Source organism: Aythya ferina (genome assembly GCF_964211825.1).
Source record: "Aythya ferina genome assembly, chromosome: 10".
In the NCBI taxonomy this organism is placed as follows: Eukaryota; Metazoa; Chordata; class Aves; order Anseriformes; family Anatidae; genus Aythya; species Aythya ferina.
Window position 1 is genome coordinate 3,953,609 of NC_140306.1, and position 17,383 is coordinate 3,970,991.

General features: G+C 40.5%; 1 protein-coding gene across 4 annotated transcripts in view; it reads left to right on the forward strand.

Moving 5' to 3' along the window:
- The first annotated feature begins 31 nt into the window (after positions 1 to 31).
- SHQ1 (SHQ1, H/ACA ribonucleoprotein assembly factor) overlaps positions 32 to 17,383 on the forward strand; it is a 50,232-nt gene continuing 32,880 nt past the window's right edge. The window contains exons 1-9 of one of the 4 annotated variants that reach the window (XM_084531358.1): positions 32 to 786; positions 4,484 to 4,577; positions 5,237 to 5,419; positions 6,306 to 6,370; positions 7,207 to 7,329; positions 8,418 to 8,569; positions 9,916 to 10,028; positions 10,299 to 10,426; positions 16,987 to 17,141. In XM_084531358.1, coding sequence (XP_084387484.1) covers positions 5,277 to 5,419; positions 6,306 to 6,370; positions 7,207 to 7,329; positions 8,418 to 8,569; positions 9,916 to 10,028; positions 10,299 to 10,426; positions 16,987 to 17,141 — 879 coding nt within the window. In that variant the 5' untranslated portion in view covers positions 32 to 786; positions 4,484 to 4,577; positions 5,237 to 5,276. The other 3 variants (XM_084531359.1, XM_084531357.1, XM_084531356.1) reach the window with 3 other exon arrangements.

The following is a 17,383-nucleotide window of genomic DNA, read 5'->3' on the forward strand; positions in this document are numbered from 1 at the left end:
AGGAAGGCGGCCCGCTCCTCAGAGCCTGCCCCGCTGCAATATGAAGAAATAAAACTTCGTGAAGGAATCGGGGGCTCGACGAGCAGCTGCTGACTCCTGGGGCTTGTGCTGGAGGGACTGGGAGAGCAGCACCGGCAGTTTCACAGGAGCACCGAGGTTGGGAAAGGCCTCCAGTATCCTGGGGTCCGACCGCCCCTCACAGCACTGTCACCCCCCGACCCCTGTCCCCAAGCACCACGTCCAGCCTGTCCTGAAACACGCTGGGCAACCCCTTCCAGAAATAAACTCAGAAAAGTAAATCCTGCGTAGGTTTGTAAGGTAATGTATGTCCGTTAAAGGATGGAAATGCGAGGATTCTTGCTGCCCCGTGGAGCTGGAGCATAAGCTCTGCAAAGAGCAGAGGCACAAACATCATCACAGGGAGCAGGAGCTGTAGCCTCACCCATTCCTCATGGCCTTACTGCTTGAACTCAGACTCTGCGTGGCTCATTCTAGCTCCAGGGAATGCTGTGCAGGACAACCATGAGCTAACAAGCTGCACTGGAGCAGCCGTGGGGCTCATAACAAACACAGCTCTCCTGCTGTCTCTCACCTCTCTGGAGATGTGCTCTCCATCAGCCTATTCGGTCTGCTAGTTTTAAAATAAATCCTCAGTGCTGCTGCTGTAATGTGACGACCACCACAGAGGCCAGAGTGCTACCTGAGGGAAAGCACGCCACTGCAGACAGGTAACTGCAGGCTGTGAGGCCAAAGCCTCTTGAATCTGCGGGTCAGGACCTCACCAAGGTAAGGAGCAGTGTACGGTAAATGATGCACCTCACCCAAAAGGGTGAATCTTCCTGCTGCACAGCCCTGCTCTGTAAAGTCTTATTTACTTTGAGGCTAGGTCTCCCAAGAGCTGGTCCTCCACTACTAAAATGCATTTAGTGGCTGGCAAAGCTACACAGCTTGGCCATTTTGTACCAATGTCACAAGTCTTCACCAATGGTATCCTAAAAAATACTTAGCCTTACTATCAATGGAGATGTGAAGAAAACGTACTGTTTCAGAATTTCATCCAACTTTAATTCTGAGCAGATGTCAAAATATAAATTACTTCATACAAGGAGAAAATAGCAATACTAAATGAGAGGCTACAGAAAAACCACAATGCATAACCATATGCTCTCTTCTAAGAATATATGTACCACAACAAAACCCTACCAAACTTTCTTCTTAATAAAAACGATTATCAATAGCAATCCCATGAAATCCTCAACCAGTAAAATGTGTGATTTTATACTACTTATCAATAATATTTTTTTTTTATATAGATGTGCCAGCAATGTCTGCATAAAAATGCCAAGGTAAACATTATGGAATATGCAAAACATTCCTAACATGATTTTGGAGATTTTTTCCCTTGTTTGTGTGATATGCTCCAGTGTACACTTACCTGCCTGTTTGCACCATTTTCTTTCAAACTTTCAAAGTTGTGAAGATACCAGTTCTTCTGGGCTACCAACATGCACGCTCAAACAAAATCAGTTACATTACCAGACTGGAGAAGAATTCCATGGCACAGTTTCTAGTCAGCACTGCTAAATCCACTGCAGTCTCCAAAGTGTTCAACTCTGGCGGCAAAGCAATGGACTGGTCATGATGTGTAGTCTTGTTACATGACAGTGGCTACAGAGATAATCAAACAGATGGCTTAGGTCTGGGGGACAAAATAAATAAATAAATAAATAAACAGTGAAAGCATGCTTAAGTAAAACTTTGCATACTTTAGACTTCATTTGAACAAATTTATTAACACCAAGTGTGTTCTGCATATTTTATATTGCAGCCACAGTACCATGACATCATATGTATTGAGAGGCAAATCATTCAAAGGCCTGTGCTATACCGTAAGATTTATTATGTAGATCTGTAAGGAACTAATTTAAAGTACAGTTATATTTTGAGAAAAATTAAATATGGAGCCTTAATAGTCAATTTAACTTTTGGTTGATGTGCCAGTTTCCTTACTGAAATCAGCATATAAATTCTCTTTTACAGGCAAAGTATTACCAGTCAAAAAAGGCTAGGAGTTATTAGAGTCTGAAAAAAATAATTCTGGGGCAGTCTTGGAAAGCATCAGTTAGACCAGAATGAATTCTCTGATGAAACTTCTTATCTTTCACAGACTCATCTTATGTGAATTTGGACTTATCTAGAGAATGGTGTCTAGTGGTTCATAATTTAGCTTCCTGTCCAACACACTTACCACAGATTGTACTGGCAAGGTCCAAAAGTTAATTAGTGCTGAAGTTCTCTGGAAATGCATCAAAAGTTTCTGAGGCCTTGGTCTAAGTCAAATCAGCATCTGAAATTACATGCCATTAACTTCTTAATCCAAAAGATGCATTCTATATACAATGCATCTTCAATTTCTGCATGTGAAAAAATGGGACATGGGAACATTTAGGCTGTGTATTAAAACTGTCCATCCGTTTTAGATCACTGGGGAGAATTATCTATTTTGAAGCAAGTATTTGCTTTTTGTGCATGTCAACGAAACACTGCACGGTATTTAAACTGCTGTTTCAGTTCTGTATGAGTGAAGATGTTTTCTCATGAAGAGATGCCAGATCCTTTGGATTTCCAGCAAGAAGATCAATCTTTATCAGCATGGAAGAATGTTTGTCTATTTTGTTTTTTAAGCTTTGTCAGCAGAGGTTGTATCCCTTCAGGACAAACATTTGAATGCATGTCACAGGGAACAGGGAGAAGAGAATCAGTAGCACTTAAAAACGTAGAGAATGATGTGGAACCAGAATACCATTCATAGTCTGACGACAGAAAAATCAGATTAATTTTACATTAAATTCTATATTTAAATAGTTGGCTTTTAAACATACTTTTCTGCTTTTATCAATTTCCTCGAGCCTCTTGTGCTTTGTCCCAAATGCTGTTTCCTTGGCATCATCAGGCTCTGCCTCTATTCACATGGACAATCTGGTTCACATCTGCCCGCTTTCCTGCGAGACACTCACGGAACTGGGCATCCTGTTCCAGCAGTACTTGTGGGACCGATCTGTGTTTTCCTGCTCCCCTGCACTGCTCTGCATTTCAGCTCTTGAAATCACTTTATCCTTAATACCTTAATTTGAATTACATTAGGCCCAAACCTTCCATTCCTACTCACTTCTCAGCTTCCCTCTCTCCAGAGGTGTTTCTTCTCCCCACACGCTGTACTTATACATAAAGCAGTTATATTCTGAGCTGTGGCACTGAATTTACTTTCAGCAGCCTGCTGTATTTAAGGATCAGGATCTGGCCGTGTCCGACACCAACACTTTCAACTATCCCTGCGGTTATCAGAGGAAAACGCTGGGGTGATGCGGGCAGCCTTCCCCTCACAGCACCCCATCCTCTGAGAAGGATTTTGCCAGATTTATAAGACTTGTAGTGACAGTAGTTGAAGCTCAGGGCTTTAAAAACATCAAATACTGCTTTCACTTGTTTCAGACCGTTTACACAACCCCAAAAGCAGGACGCCAGGGGCACCAAACCACCACAGTCAGCGCCGTGGCTTCTCTACGGAGCAGCGGGGGGGAGCCCGCACCATGCTGTGAGGGGAAAACCGACCTCGGGGCCGGCGGGGGCGCCCTCGCCTCCCTCCCAGCGCCCTCCTCCGAGGGCGGGCAGCGAGCTGGAGGCAGCCGGGGCTTGTAAGGGACGGGTTTGTGAGGGACGGGCTTGTGATGGGCTTGTGAGGGCCGGTTCTGTGCGAGGCCGCCCCTGAAGGCGGAGCTGCCGCCCGGGCCCGCACATGCGCTACCGACACAGCCTGGGCATGGTGAGTGGCGGCGGCACGGCCTCGTTGTGCCTTGTCCCGTCCCTCCGGTGCTGCCCCGGGTGCGGTCCCCGGGCCCTGCCCACGGGCTGCAGCCGGCCCCCGGCCGAGCCCGCGCCTCCTGAGGCGGCTGCGGGAGCCGGGCGGGTCCCGTGCGGCGCCCTGGGGGAGAGGTGCGCTGAGGCAACGGTTCACGTGCGCAGCAGGGCCGGTTTGTGTGTTCTTTTATTTAAAACAAGAGAAAAAGCCGGGAAATTGGGTTATTCGGGAAAACGCGGCGTTAAGCTGGAGCAGGCGCTGCTGGGGATGGGGTGGTGTGGGCGGGCTGGGGGGCGGCAGGGGGGGAGCCGCACTTTCAGGTGGTGCTCCGCGTATTTTTCTTATTTAGGTAAAAAGTGTTTTCAAATGTTATTTTTTTTAATTAAAACTGGATTCTAAGTTAAACTTAAAAAATATTCTGCATAAGGAAGTTTTCAAGGAGTGAGACAGGTTATATACATCAGATGGGCGCTACTTTGTAAATCCCTTCCCTCCTTCAAAATATTTATTTGCCCATGTACAAACATATATCTGATGCTGCTAGGTGATGATTCAAACCTTAAAATCACTCAGTGAGGGAGATTCCAAGTGCAGGTAACTTAATGCAATGCAACTTGTGTTCAGGTGCTCTTTGGCTGAATCTGCAGGCGGAACCGAGGCTGGGCTGTGAAATCGGCATCGCTGGAACTGACCAAAAAATTGCAAACTGATCAGAACAGTAAGTGTGCTTGTAATGGACATGAGGAAATCCAAGCCTGTCAGTTGCTTGTGTTGCTGAGACAGCTATGGTGGCCTGAGCCTGCTGCGCAGGAGCACCTCTGACTTGCTCTGCACGTGCAGTCCCCGTGGTGTATGTTAAATGTGACACGAAGGGCAGGATGCTCAGGGCGTGCACCCAGCTCATCTGTGTGGGGTGTACTCTGTCTGTTACTTGTGGTCTGGCTCACCTGTGCATGCCACTGTAAAGCACAGCTGCAGTTACTATAAAACGCTGCTCTTTTTCAACATTTTTAATCATGGTTTATGGTCAGTTCGCTGTGAAATACTAAGTAATGGTTACAGAAAACAGACAAATTTTAGGACTGAACTTGGTGTGCTTTTTATGATGAATGTATTAAATACTTCTGTGTGCTCCAAATGTTTGTGATCTTTTATGATAAGTTCTCATTATGCTGCAGCAAGATGGTACCTTCGTATTCTTGATAGGAACGCGTTTTTTGTTTCTGTTTTCATGAGTGTTTTCTTCTTGAGTGTGTAGAAGATAATTCTGTGAGAATCTGAAATGTTTTTCATACAAAATTTTCAAGAGATTCTATTTACTGTCATAAAATGGAAACTACAACATACTAACCTTTTCTTGTTTCTCTGTTTTGATAGGACCGTATAGTCAGTGGTTGCTTTGCCTGCGGCATTCATCATGATTACTCCAGCTTTTGAGCTGAGCCAGGATCCGGATTTCCTTACAATAATCATTGACGTACCTTATGCAAGAGCTTCAGAGTTTGACTTGTACTTTGAAGGGGAAGACTTTAAATTTTATTCTAAGCCTTACTTTCTCAGGCAAGTAGTAGAAGCATTTAAAAAAAAAAAACTGGGCTTCATCAAATACATAAAAATCAGTAGAAAATGAACTTCCTGTGGGATATCTCAGATCATTCTTCATCTACAGCTCTGACATTCTTGACTTCAGGCAGGCCGTTTTTTTGCAAGGAATTCTTCCTATGGATCCATTCACTTTGTTTCCAGACATTAAGTCACCTTAAAAGGAACTTAAATAACTGCTTTTCTGAGTTTACCATACCATAGAGTTTTAGTTGTAAAATGACAACACGGTTCTTTGGGCGCGTGTAAGTGATGTAGACCCAGATACAATATATTTGATGAAGAATGTATTTCGATGCCCAATAGCATACGGAGAAAAGTCACGTGAGTACAGGTGGTAGGAAGTCAAGTCTATAGCTTGCAAGTTCCCCACTATGCTGCAGAAAAGGACCAAGAGGCAATCTCAGTAGGGAATTACTAAGGGAACCTTTGGCATGTAAGAGCTGATGAGTTATCAACCCTTCTTATTTTCTGTTTCCTGTGTTCTTGGATAAGCTTCCCCAGTACATGTTAGCAGACCACAAGGGGTGTTAGTAGGTTGGTAGAATGCAGTGAATTAGTTGCCTCATGTCACATCACTGTAGATTAGATTCATTTAGAATTTTTAAATTACAGAATCTTCCAAATGCTGCACATAGTGCCAAGGATGTTGTTTGTCTCTGTGGTGGCTGTGACCGTGAACTGCATAGGGATTTAGCTTTATCGCTTCCGTTAGTATCAAGAGGAATCACGTAGTTAAATTGTTTGTGTTCCTTTTGGAATGCACCTTACACGTCTGTGTGCTGAGATGTTAAGTTGCACAACTAGTCAGGCATTCAGTCATCATCTTGCTTCTTGCCCACAGGTTGACGCTTCCTGGAAGAATTGTGGAAGATGGCAGAGAAAAAGCATCTTACAATGTAGACAAACGTATGGTTAATGTTCTTAGTATATTAGTTTTTAAGAATGTTACTAACTCTCCAGTAACTTATACTTCCTTGCACTGGAATTGCATTTAGCAAAGTATATGATACTGTAAATAAATTCAAAGCTTCTCCCACGTTACGTGGTATAAAAAAAAAAACAAACAAAGAAATTGCTGGGGATTTGCTGTACTTAGGCTATCAGTAAGCACAAATGACATTCCATAACTGTCCTAATAATGAAAAAAATATGTACAAGTTTCCTTTGAGCCCATAGGGGCCAGACATGCCATTGTACAAAGATCATTAGTCTAGCAAATCCACAATGAAGTCAGATAGTACTAAGCAGAAATTAGGTAATCCTGAGGCAGTCTCATGACAGTCCTCTCTCTTAAGGTGGATGGTATTTCTGTAAAACAGTATTTACCTTTTGGAATAAATGCATTCATAAACAAAACAAAAGGCTTGCAAAGCCTTTGTTATGTACTGACTCGGAACAATAATCAGAATGCTGAATAGCTTCCTATGATCTTCTGTTGATGGCTTGATTGGTGGATGGATTCAGGATAAATTCAAGCTTGTTTTCTGTTGGTGTGTTATGCAATGTGAGTCAAGAGACCACAACTCATTAAATATTCTCTTCCGTGCTTTATCATAAAAATCTTTGATTTCTGTGAAACTTGTTAGGTGTGTTTAAAAGCATGCACAGAGATGGATGCACAATAAAATGCTACCTGCATGTATCCCAATTTATGAGAGCCTTTTTCATTAGAGGAAAAATGCACATTTTTTGTTTGTCGTGGTTATTTTAATATCATAACTGTATTCTGACTTTCCTTTAAGGGACCTTGACAATTCGATTACCTAAGGAGAGTCCTGGGCAATATTTTGAAGGACTGGATATGGTAACATCCCTTTTAGCACCCAAAAAATCAAGATCAGCAAAACATTTAGTGGAGGAGATAGGTAAGACAAAAAAGTCTTAGTTACATTATCGATACAGATACGTAAGAAAATAGTTAGGAAAATAGATCTACCTATATATATATATTACAAAAAAATAAGAGTATTTCTACTCTTACTTAGTCCAAGGCACAAGCGGAGTATGAGTGAGACTGGAATTACTAGTATGTATTGAAAGGAATGTCTTCAGGAGTTAGAGGTGTTGTATCTGTAGGCTTAGTTGTGATCACATTTTTTAAAGGTGTGTTTAATATATGCTAATCCTCTGTAGATCTTTGTACCCCTCTAGTGGCTGTATACAGTGGAACAATGATCTCAGACTTTGAGTGAGCGTACTCAAAAAGCTTCAGTTTTCCTTGTCTCCAGTTTTGAAACTTGTTGAATCTAGAGCAGGATCTATGATTCTTGGTTTAATCATCTGCTTGTCTGAAACCTCAGTAACCAGTGAATGTCTTCTTTTCTTTGTTCACTAAAATCCTTTGTGATAGAGGCAGTGATTCACACTATTCCACTGTGAACTGTGATATAGGCACATGCCACCCTTCAACCTTATAATGCAATTGGAAAATAATTGGGCTTGTGTGTAAAAGTGATACTATTGCAGATTCCAGGTGACAAGAGTTATAATTTTTTGGAAGACCGCCCTTTGGGATAGCAGCACAAGAAGTCCAATGAAACCTCACAAATTCTGAACATCCATATTTGGGAATTTGTGCGTTGCATCAACAGGAAAAAAAAAGCTTTTTCCTAATCTTTGTCTTTTTGCCTTGTTATCTATGAATCTAGTCTGTTATAGCTAATTTTCATTCAAACTGCTTGGTTTATTTGGTAGGGAAGTTCTCAGGATGCTCTCAGTCAACTGGATAAGATAAAGGGGGATTTGGAGTTGTGCTGTTCACATTTGTCCACTGCCTCTGTTTTTTCCCCTCTTTTGTTTTTCTGGAAGTTACAGCTGATCCAGTGTAGTAAAACATTTCTTAAAGATGTAACAATGAAAAATGCTTATTTTGTTATTGGTGTTTGCCTTTCTTTTAAATTGTATAATTTTCCTACACAATAATTTTGTTCCTTTGACCATGCAATATATGCAGGTGCCTCTGCTGCATTGTCTGAGGAGGAGGAAGAAGAATTTGAATGGGAAGTAGAGCAGACCCCTTATAAAGAAACTGCAGAAAGCTTTCCACCACTACAGTACTACTATGGGTTTGGGAATCTGCGTTCGGGGGTGTTCCAGCGGCTGCAGGTAGATGCATTTTTATATTTCCTAACAAAAGATCCAGGTAGCTTTCCTGTTGAGTAGGCTTCCTGGCTCATTCTGTAGTCAGGAAGGGATTGTTAGGTAACAGTTCTCCATTGTGCCATTCTGAGACTGAGTATATTATGCCCTTGCATTTAACAGTACAGACAGATCTTTGTTTTTCTGTGAAAATAGAGATGCTTGAATGAGTTAATTGTGTATCGGAGTTATTTCTTATTAGGTGTGGGGTTTTTTTGTTTTTTTTTTTTTTTTAAATTGAATAAATACTTAGATTTAAAAAAATGCAAAGTGAAGCCCTTCTACTGTTAGGCTTATAAAATATTTCATGAAGAGGGCAATGCCTAGCTATCTACTATGAAAATACTATAAAATAAATTGAAATGTAATTAGGTGGTATTTACTGGTTGAGATCATAATTCTTCAAGGTGATCGCCCACCTGGTATCTGTTAGATTTGCTGGGGTTATGGTGATGCACTGGAACTTCCTTTTGTGGATTAGTTGGCAGGGCAGGAACTTTAAAATGTGGTTACTTTGCTATTGTACATTCAGAAGTTCTTTTATTTCATGAATAGATGGAAAGTAATCTACACCCAGTAACATGCGAGGTAGGAGAATACCTTTCATAGCGTGCAAAGCTTTTGTTAAAGTAGTAGTTGATAATTTATTGTTTTTTAATGTTCTGCTTAAGTTCTTACACTGAGCAATTTTGCCAGTAGGTGCTTAAAACAAATCATATAACTGTAAGTTACGACTGCTTGAATTGTAGGATTTTAAGGGTTTGGAGCAGAAAGATTGCTATTTATGGAGAAAGTATTTGTATTCTGTTCAGACATATACACTGGTTTATTACCATGAAATTTCCGAAGTACATTTCCCATCAGCATTAAAGTACCACTGCTTAATGATATTTAAAAGGGCACTACAATCGCCTGTTAATTAATGTATGGCCACTTCAGAGCATAGCAGTAATCTCAAGAGTCACAAGAACAATAGCTATGATTTTTATCTTGCCTTCTTGTGGTTGTGTGCTTTTGTTAAACATAGCAATTGTCATTGTACTGCAAAGTAACCTGTCTGCCTTATGGTATAAAGGCGTTAATAGAGCTCATAATATTTGAAGGTCTTTAGAGTTTGTTATAATTGTAACTCATTGGAATTTTGATCTTTTATTTGCCCAGCAGAGCCTGAATTTGAAAGATTTGAAAGAGAGTTTGGACAGCATCTAGGCTTTACACTGTAATGCTTATAAGCATCCTTCATAAACTTTTACTAAATGAATCTTGCATGTTGTATCTGCAGCTTTGTCATCTCACTCTTGATGCATTTTCAGGATGAACTCAGTGATGTTGTAGACGTTAAGGATCCAGACAAAACTCCGGTATGTGAACGTAGGAAGGAACGCCTGGCAGCAGAAGCTGCTAAGTTCGATTCTGATCATTACCTGTGAGTACGGATTTATTTTATCTGGTCAAGTAAAAGTATCTCAGTTGAAATAATCACTTCTTCTATGGGTGCTTGGTTTTAAGAACACTTGTGGAAATAATAGCTTTACTTCTTATCTGCCCCTTTGTCTCATCACAGTAGGATGTTACTGAGAGCAGCCCTGAGGAGAAGGACATGGGAGTGCTGGTTGATGGGAAGCTTGACTTGAGCTGGCAATGTGCCCTTGCAGCCCAGAAAGCTAACTGAGTACTATGTCTTCTTTTTCCTCAGAGCTGACTTTTTTGAAGATGAAGCTATTCAGCGTGTTTTGAAATACAAACCGTGGTGGGTTGAGGCTCATGAAAAAATGATAGCCTTGCAGGGAGAAAGTCATCAGAAACACGACAGCAATACAGTAGGTGAGAGCATTTTATATATATGTGTGTGTGTGTTTGCGTGTACGTACCTGTTACAGAATAATTGCTGTGAAGCCTTGTTATGTTCTAGGTTATCATCCTTAAAGGGAAAGTATGGTGTTAGCCTACAATTTTTAGTCTGGAAGACAGACTTTTGCGCCCACTTAAAAATGTGGTGCAGACACTTCACAGCAAGTTTTCCAGCAATCAGTTGTGGAAGACTCCTAGTGTCAGCCCTTAGCTCTGTTTGATGGTCATGTCGCCTGTGGTGCGTTTCATGTTATTTATACAGTGCCACAGACATTCATGGTACTTATTACTGAACCGTTTTTATAGTTCCTAGAGACTTTTTTTCAGGGGAAAATCTTTGTGTCAGGTTAGAAGCTAAATAGATGACCTTGTAACAGTACTGTTACCAGATAACTGAGATTACCCTTCTGAACACAATGATTGTAGAGACTATTACAAGTTACTATTATGCATATTCTTTTATTGTCCTTCCCTCATTTCCTCTATAGTATGAAAATCCTATGTTTCTGAAGCAGATAACGATAATCCCTTTAGCAGAGGTTCTGTAACAAATAAAATATTAGCGCACTAATAAAACCTGCACTTGCACATCTTCTACAGGGGTAGAACAATGGAATTTGGGTAATGCTGTGTATTTTACTGCAAATGTAATCTGATCTTCATTACTGATCTCTCTTCAGCCTTTGAAACCAGAAATTAATTATATCCACCATAAGTGTTTGATTTAAAAAGCATTGGACAAAGGTACAAGAGGCTTGGAAACAGAATAACGAAGGAGTTCTTTTGTTTGTTTTTACCCATTCTCTCCTTAGTGAATGAAATATTGATAATGTTTGTGTAAAGGAGTATAACAAAGATGAAGAGCTGCTGGATGATTTTATTGATAAAGAATATTTTTTTATTCCAAATTAAAGTTCTAAAAAAACCCACGTGCATATGTTCTCGGACTTCAGGGGAAGCAACAATACAGAAACTGCTCAAAAGCCTGGCAAGCCTGCTAAGGAAAGTAATGCAGAAATTAGGACTTCACAAAGGCTCATCTTTTCTCTAAAGCATTTGTTAAAACAGACTTTTTTGTAATCAGGATGATCAAATAAAGCTTAGTGTGGCCTTCATATGGCAGAGTGAAGAGGCTCATGTAGTTTTGGCGATCTTGAGTAAATTTGGATAGCGTAAGTGGCCATCTGGTGTTTGGGCTAGGTAATGACAACAGGCCCCATGTGCCCTCTAACTTAGACCTCTGTTCTGGTAACAGAGTTTGGATGGCAGGCAGCAGAACAGGGATCTGAAGCCTTCGGAGGCTGCTAAACCTGAATGAGTTGTGGTAAAAGAAACCACCATGAGGGGGAGTACAGGTTCCACTTGAATAGTGGAAATAAGGGCAGGAGGGAGGTCCAGGCTATTCGATCTGGAGTCTTATGATCAATAGGAGGATTAAAATGTTCTTGTATTGCTGTTATGGTTTATCCAGTTGAAGGGATTGGATAATTTGGGTCACAGATCTGGTTTATCTGGGTTACAGATCCAGGAATTCTCACAAACTGGTTGCAATTCAATTGCATATCTGCATTAATATGTTTCCTAGTGTGCATGTTGAGTAAATGGAAACGACACAGAAAATGCACATAGAAATAAGGACTGTGCTGAGTAAAGGACCTTCTTTACTACTTGAGAAACTTTGCATCATTTCCATTAGAAGTGGGAGAAATCTGAATGCATTCCAGCAAGGTGTATTAATGTACCTAGAAGGATACGGAGACAGTCGCTGGTATTAGATGGTGCTTCTAGTAAGAAGCCTCTAAACAGCTGCTGAGAGGGTGAGGTACTTCCACACACATGGCTAGCTAAGAGACTACAAGTTTTATGGTGTTTAAAACTGCTTACAACTCACAATAGGTGTGAGCTGACGGCTGGAGCAGCTGATTTCCAGAAGTCCTGTCTGACCTAGACTTCTCTATGGTTCTGCGAGTCTGACCACTGAGCTGGCTCTGTAGGTAGCACATGTTATCTCAGTACCCCTAACACAACACATGCAGAACCCTAAGTTTCACAACAGTCTTGAGATACAGATATTGCACTCCTGAGTGCTGAATACTCCGAGCCTTATCTAGAATTTAAGTGATGTGATCAGCTGTATAAAATTTTAGCCACATGGTAAGAAAGCATAGTCCTGTTTAGGGATTAAATTGTACTTCACTGTACTGAGGAGCAATTTGAAATGTGTTAATGAGAAATGGTAGTTTAAAATAAGTAAATGAAGTGATTAAAAAAGTGAGGGTAGTCTCAGTATAGCAGTAAATTTGTGTGTGAGATTAATTTGCACAATTCGTTTAGATGTTAATGTATGAATACACCGTCCCACTGTAACAGGAAGAGGCATGATTTTGGCAGTGACAAACATAAAATGCTTTAAAATCCAAATTAAGTTGCAAATTTAGGATTTGATAAACAGCGGCAGCAGATGCTGCTTTTCAGAAAGCGACTATGGATTGTTGTGGAGGCATTGTTAGATAAAACATTGGTAATGCCAATGGACAAAGCACAGGCTTAATATAGCAGAAAATGTAATTATGATTTCACTTGTTCTGATTACCTTGTACTATACACTTGTATTTTTGAATTAGGAAAACAAAGTAGGTGGTGGTTTTGACATGCTAATAATTAGTTTTAGGCCTGGATAATTTATTCTTCAAGATCTTTACGGAATTGATGGATCTTTATTTGTAAACTTCAAGTATTTTCTCCAGAGAGAAATTTTATTAAGAACACCTGGTACTTTGCAGTAACTAAGTTAATGAACATCTTGCAGCGTTTACCTTTGGGAATTGTCTAGTCTTGCTGCTTCTTTGCTCTTGTCTGGTAGACTTGTTTTTTCTGTGATTATGGTCCAGTTGTATATGTCAAAATGCTTCAGAGTTTCTCTTTTAGAGGAGGAAAAGTCTCACATTTCATGAAATTCACTGAATTCACAACTTCTTTGCTTTCTACTTAGAACCATTGTTGCCATTTTGCACATACCTCTGGAATATGGATTCTAGGGAATCTAACAGGTATTCAGTAGTACAATTAAAAATGTTTGCTGTCAGTGTTGGGCTGTTCCTTAACCTGGATGAGGGAGATCTCATTGGCAACTGTCATCAGCTGTGAGACAAGCATCCACTTGCAGTTGTTAAGTCACTGATTCAGAACAGTGGAAGGTGACTTCTTGGTAGTAGATCCAGTACTTGATATAGTGAGTGTTTGGAGGAGAACAGAAGTGATCCTGATGCATGCCCATCTTGGTTGCTGCTTGCAGCAAGCACAGTGAGATGGACCTAGAAGTTGGCGAGTGCTGGGGTAAATGACTTACATCCTGCAGAAAATGTGTTCTGTGACACAATTCCTTCAAAGCATGAGAGTCGTTAGTCTCTTTGTAGCAAACTGCTTTACTTCTGTAGTCCCTGGAAGTGATTTTAAGCTTTATGAATGTGATCTGATGTAGGAGTCTTTGCTTGCAGACTTGGGCTTTTTTCCTGTGTTGTGGTTTTTTTTTTTTTCTTTTTTCTTTTTCTTTCAGAATTTCTTTTGTTCCTTTAGCTTTGGTTTTACCTCTGCTTTTTTGTGTTTCTCTTCAGGATGAAAGTGCCACTTGCATATACTATTAATAATAAATTGTGTTCTACTCCAGGAGAGGGTTTTCTGTGGAAAGCTTGCTGAAATTGGAAATACCTTTTTTCTTCCTAATTGGATCTCCTAACTGTAAACACCCTGTTGTGATACCTCATTAAACCCACCCTACTGTAGCAACTTTCGGAGTGGTTTTATGCTATATTTTTCAGAAACTAATTTTTTTTTTCCAGCGTGCTACAACATTGCACATATGGTTTTATGGACAATTTTAATATGAATGATGGAGGTGACTCGCTGAACAATCAATGCATTTTAAGAACTTGCCAAGAAATTTGCTGATAGAATATAGATGTGCCATCTAGGTTGGTGATTTAGGGGATAATACTGAGCTGCATTGCATTAATGGGAAAACAGAGTTGAATTGCCACAGTCTCACTAAATTGTCATTTTGTACTAGATCATAGCAAATGGAAGAGATCAGCTTTCTTAAGATGACATAAAAGCTGGAATTTTTTTGTGGGAGCTTGTAAATAAATGGAGACTGGCTCCGCTCCAGAGAAATGTTTTAGCTCGTAAAGAAGTTTCCATAGGAATTTAAATCAAGCATTTCATGGTTATGAAGCTGAAACGTTTAAAAAGTTCATAAAGAAGAAACATTCAAAAATGTTTTTCTTAATTTGTAATTTGATGCCTCAATACGAGGTGTGTGCATATGTATGTGCCTTGGGTATCACAGACATTTGTTTGAAAACAGTTGTAAAATTAGAAGTCTTGTAGAAAGCTCCTTGGATGAAGAAGTTCACGTGTCTTGTAGCGGGGTAGCATCTCTGAGAATGTGGATTGTATAAATTGAGGAGAAATATCTCTAAGCACCTTCATGATCATCATCCTTACAGTAGCGAAATGAGTAAGGGATGTAAAAAGAAACGTGGTTTACCAGGAGTTGTAACCTCTCTCTGTAAGCTGTGCTGTAAGCTCTCCTGAGGGATTTGTTTGTGTTCCAAGGGTCCGGGGCTCTGCTGCGTCCCAGCCGCGTAACCTTGGCTCACACTGATGGCTGTGAGAAAGTCCACAGAAAAATCAGAGTGGTAGAATTACAGGTAAGGTTGTGGAGGCAGGATTGTTAGTGGCTTAAGGATTCCAGGGTTAAATGGTGATGTGGAAAATAGGGAGTCGAGGTGGGAATTGTTGGGTTATCAGGTCAAGTTGTTAGTGCTAATGAAGCTGGTGGAAGATGGCAGCTCAGTAATATTTGAGGATCTGTCTTGGAGAGCTACAGAAGCTGACCTTTCCCCTTCTGACTGGTGCCTGGCTACCAGGGACTCCAGGCGCTTTATCAGGGTGCTGAGTGTACTGTCCAGTATCAACCCCTCGTCCTGGTGTGTTGCCCAATAATTGCTTTTTGTTTTTAAGTTCGGATGTTTTGCTTGCTGTCTCTCTCTGTCCCCAGCTGAGTATGGCAGAACACGGTGACTCAGAAAAGAGGTGGTAAAAGAATAACTGAAGAGAGATTTCAATATTGTAAGGTGTTGTTTTTTCTCCTTTCCTAGAATAAATCAAATTCACTAAGCTAAGGGGCACACCACATATCCACTCTTGTGCTTAGGGCTTGTTATGAAGGTGTAAGGAGAGCGCTGCATTAGGCTTGTAGCCATCTTCTCAGAAATCTCCCTAAATGACTGCTATCCTTAAACTCAGGCTGGTTCCACTTTTGCTGGTACTTGCAAAAATAGTGGAGTGGGGCTTCTGCAATGCAACAGAGCATCAGCTGGTAACACAGCTTTCTCCTGTCAAGTCACTTTGTGTCTGTAACTTTCTCTTGTGGTGTGACCAAAATGTGTCTGCCACATCCATCCGACTCAGTAAATCAGAGCCTGTTGACACGGAGTGCCTGCACGCCACGCTGCCTGGGTGAAAATCTCTTAGCTCAGGCTTCTAGCTGCTTTAATTTTACTAAATGACTTCTCGATGTGCTTCGAGTTTGTGCAGAGATGGCTTTTAGTCAGTTATCTCCTTAATCTGTGCTGTTATTTCAAGGTAATTGTGACATCCTTCCTGAAGTGCTTGAAGTACTCTTCAGAAAGTTTGCCATTCAGGATGCTCCTTCAGCTCTCCATGCCTGCACCACAGATCCCTAGAGCAATATTTTGATGCGTTATTGCAGCACGCCTGCTGTGGTGGTGCCTTCCTCTTTGTGCATCCCAAAGAGAAGGAGCTGGGTGCGGTGGTTCGCTGCCTTGGCTCAGTATAGCTGCTGTTAACTAAATGAGGTACACTGAAGGTGAGCAAAGTGCAATGGTCATGGACAGTGGAAACCTTAGCTCTTTGGAAATAATTGTAGCTTTCATACTGCCATTAGTAGGATAGGATTTCATCTTTTTTCGATCTTCCTTAAACACCAGGAGGATATTATCGGACAGTGTAAATGATGCTCCTAAATCATGTATCTAGGTCCTGAGTCAAAATTTGACGTTTAGAAATACGAAATTATATCTTTCCTTTTTTCCCTTCCCTATTTATTTAGTTCTTACACTTTGCTAAATTAAGAAAAAACACTTATTTTCTTCTGTGTTCTTCTTATCCTGTACGACATGGACTTAGTAAATTAAAATTCCTTCAGGTCCTGATCATGCGTTTACTACTCTGTGAGTTACCAACACGTCCACGGAAATCCTTGGTGCTTTCTGAGGGCTTCAAAATTGCTGGTGTATACATGTAATACTTTCCAGGGCTGGAGCTTCACTTTGCAAAGAGTGTATCAGTTTAATAAATAATGAAGAATAATTTAGGCTTTTTCTTGAGTGATGAGTGACTTGTAAGTAGTAATGCTTCTTTTTAAAGATACTGTCGAAATAGTATTACCACCCGTTAAATCAAAGAGTCAGCTTTAAATTCGTAATCAATTATCCTTTTACTTTATGTAGTTGTCTTCACTGAAGAAGAGAAAGAACAGCTGAGAAGGTTCACAAATAAATCCTATCTTCTGGATAAAAGAAGCCGTCATCACGTGTATCTGAGCTTAATTGATATCCTTCTGGCATATTGCTATGACATCTGTGTCAACGAAGGAGAACAAAATGTAAGTAATTAAAAAAAAAAGAAAAAAAAAGAAAAAGATAAAAGGAAATGCACTACGTCTTAGTAACCTGTTGCCAGACCCTGTTTGGTTGTTTGGAAAACTTAACTTTCAAAGTGAACTTAGTTCCAAGTGTTTAAAAATACATCATTGACTAAGTTACAATGCAAAACATTCCTTCTCTAGATTGAGCTGTTGGGATGCAATTCGGGATTATTGCAATTTCTAAATGCTGCTTCTGGAGC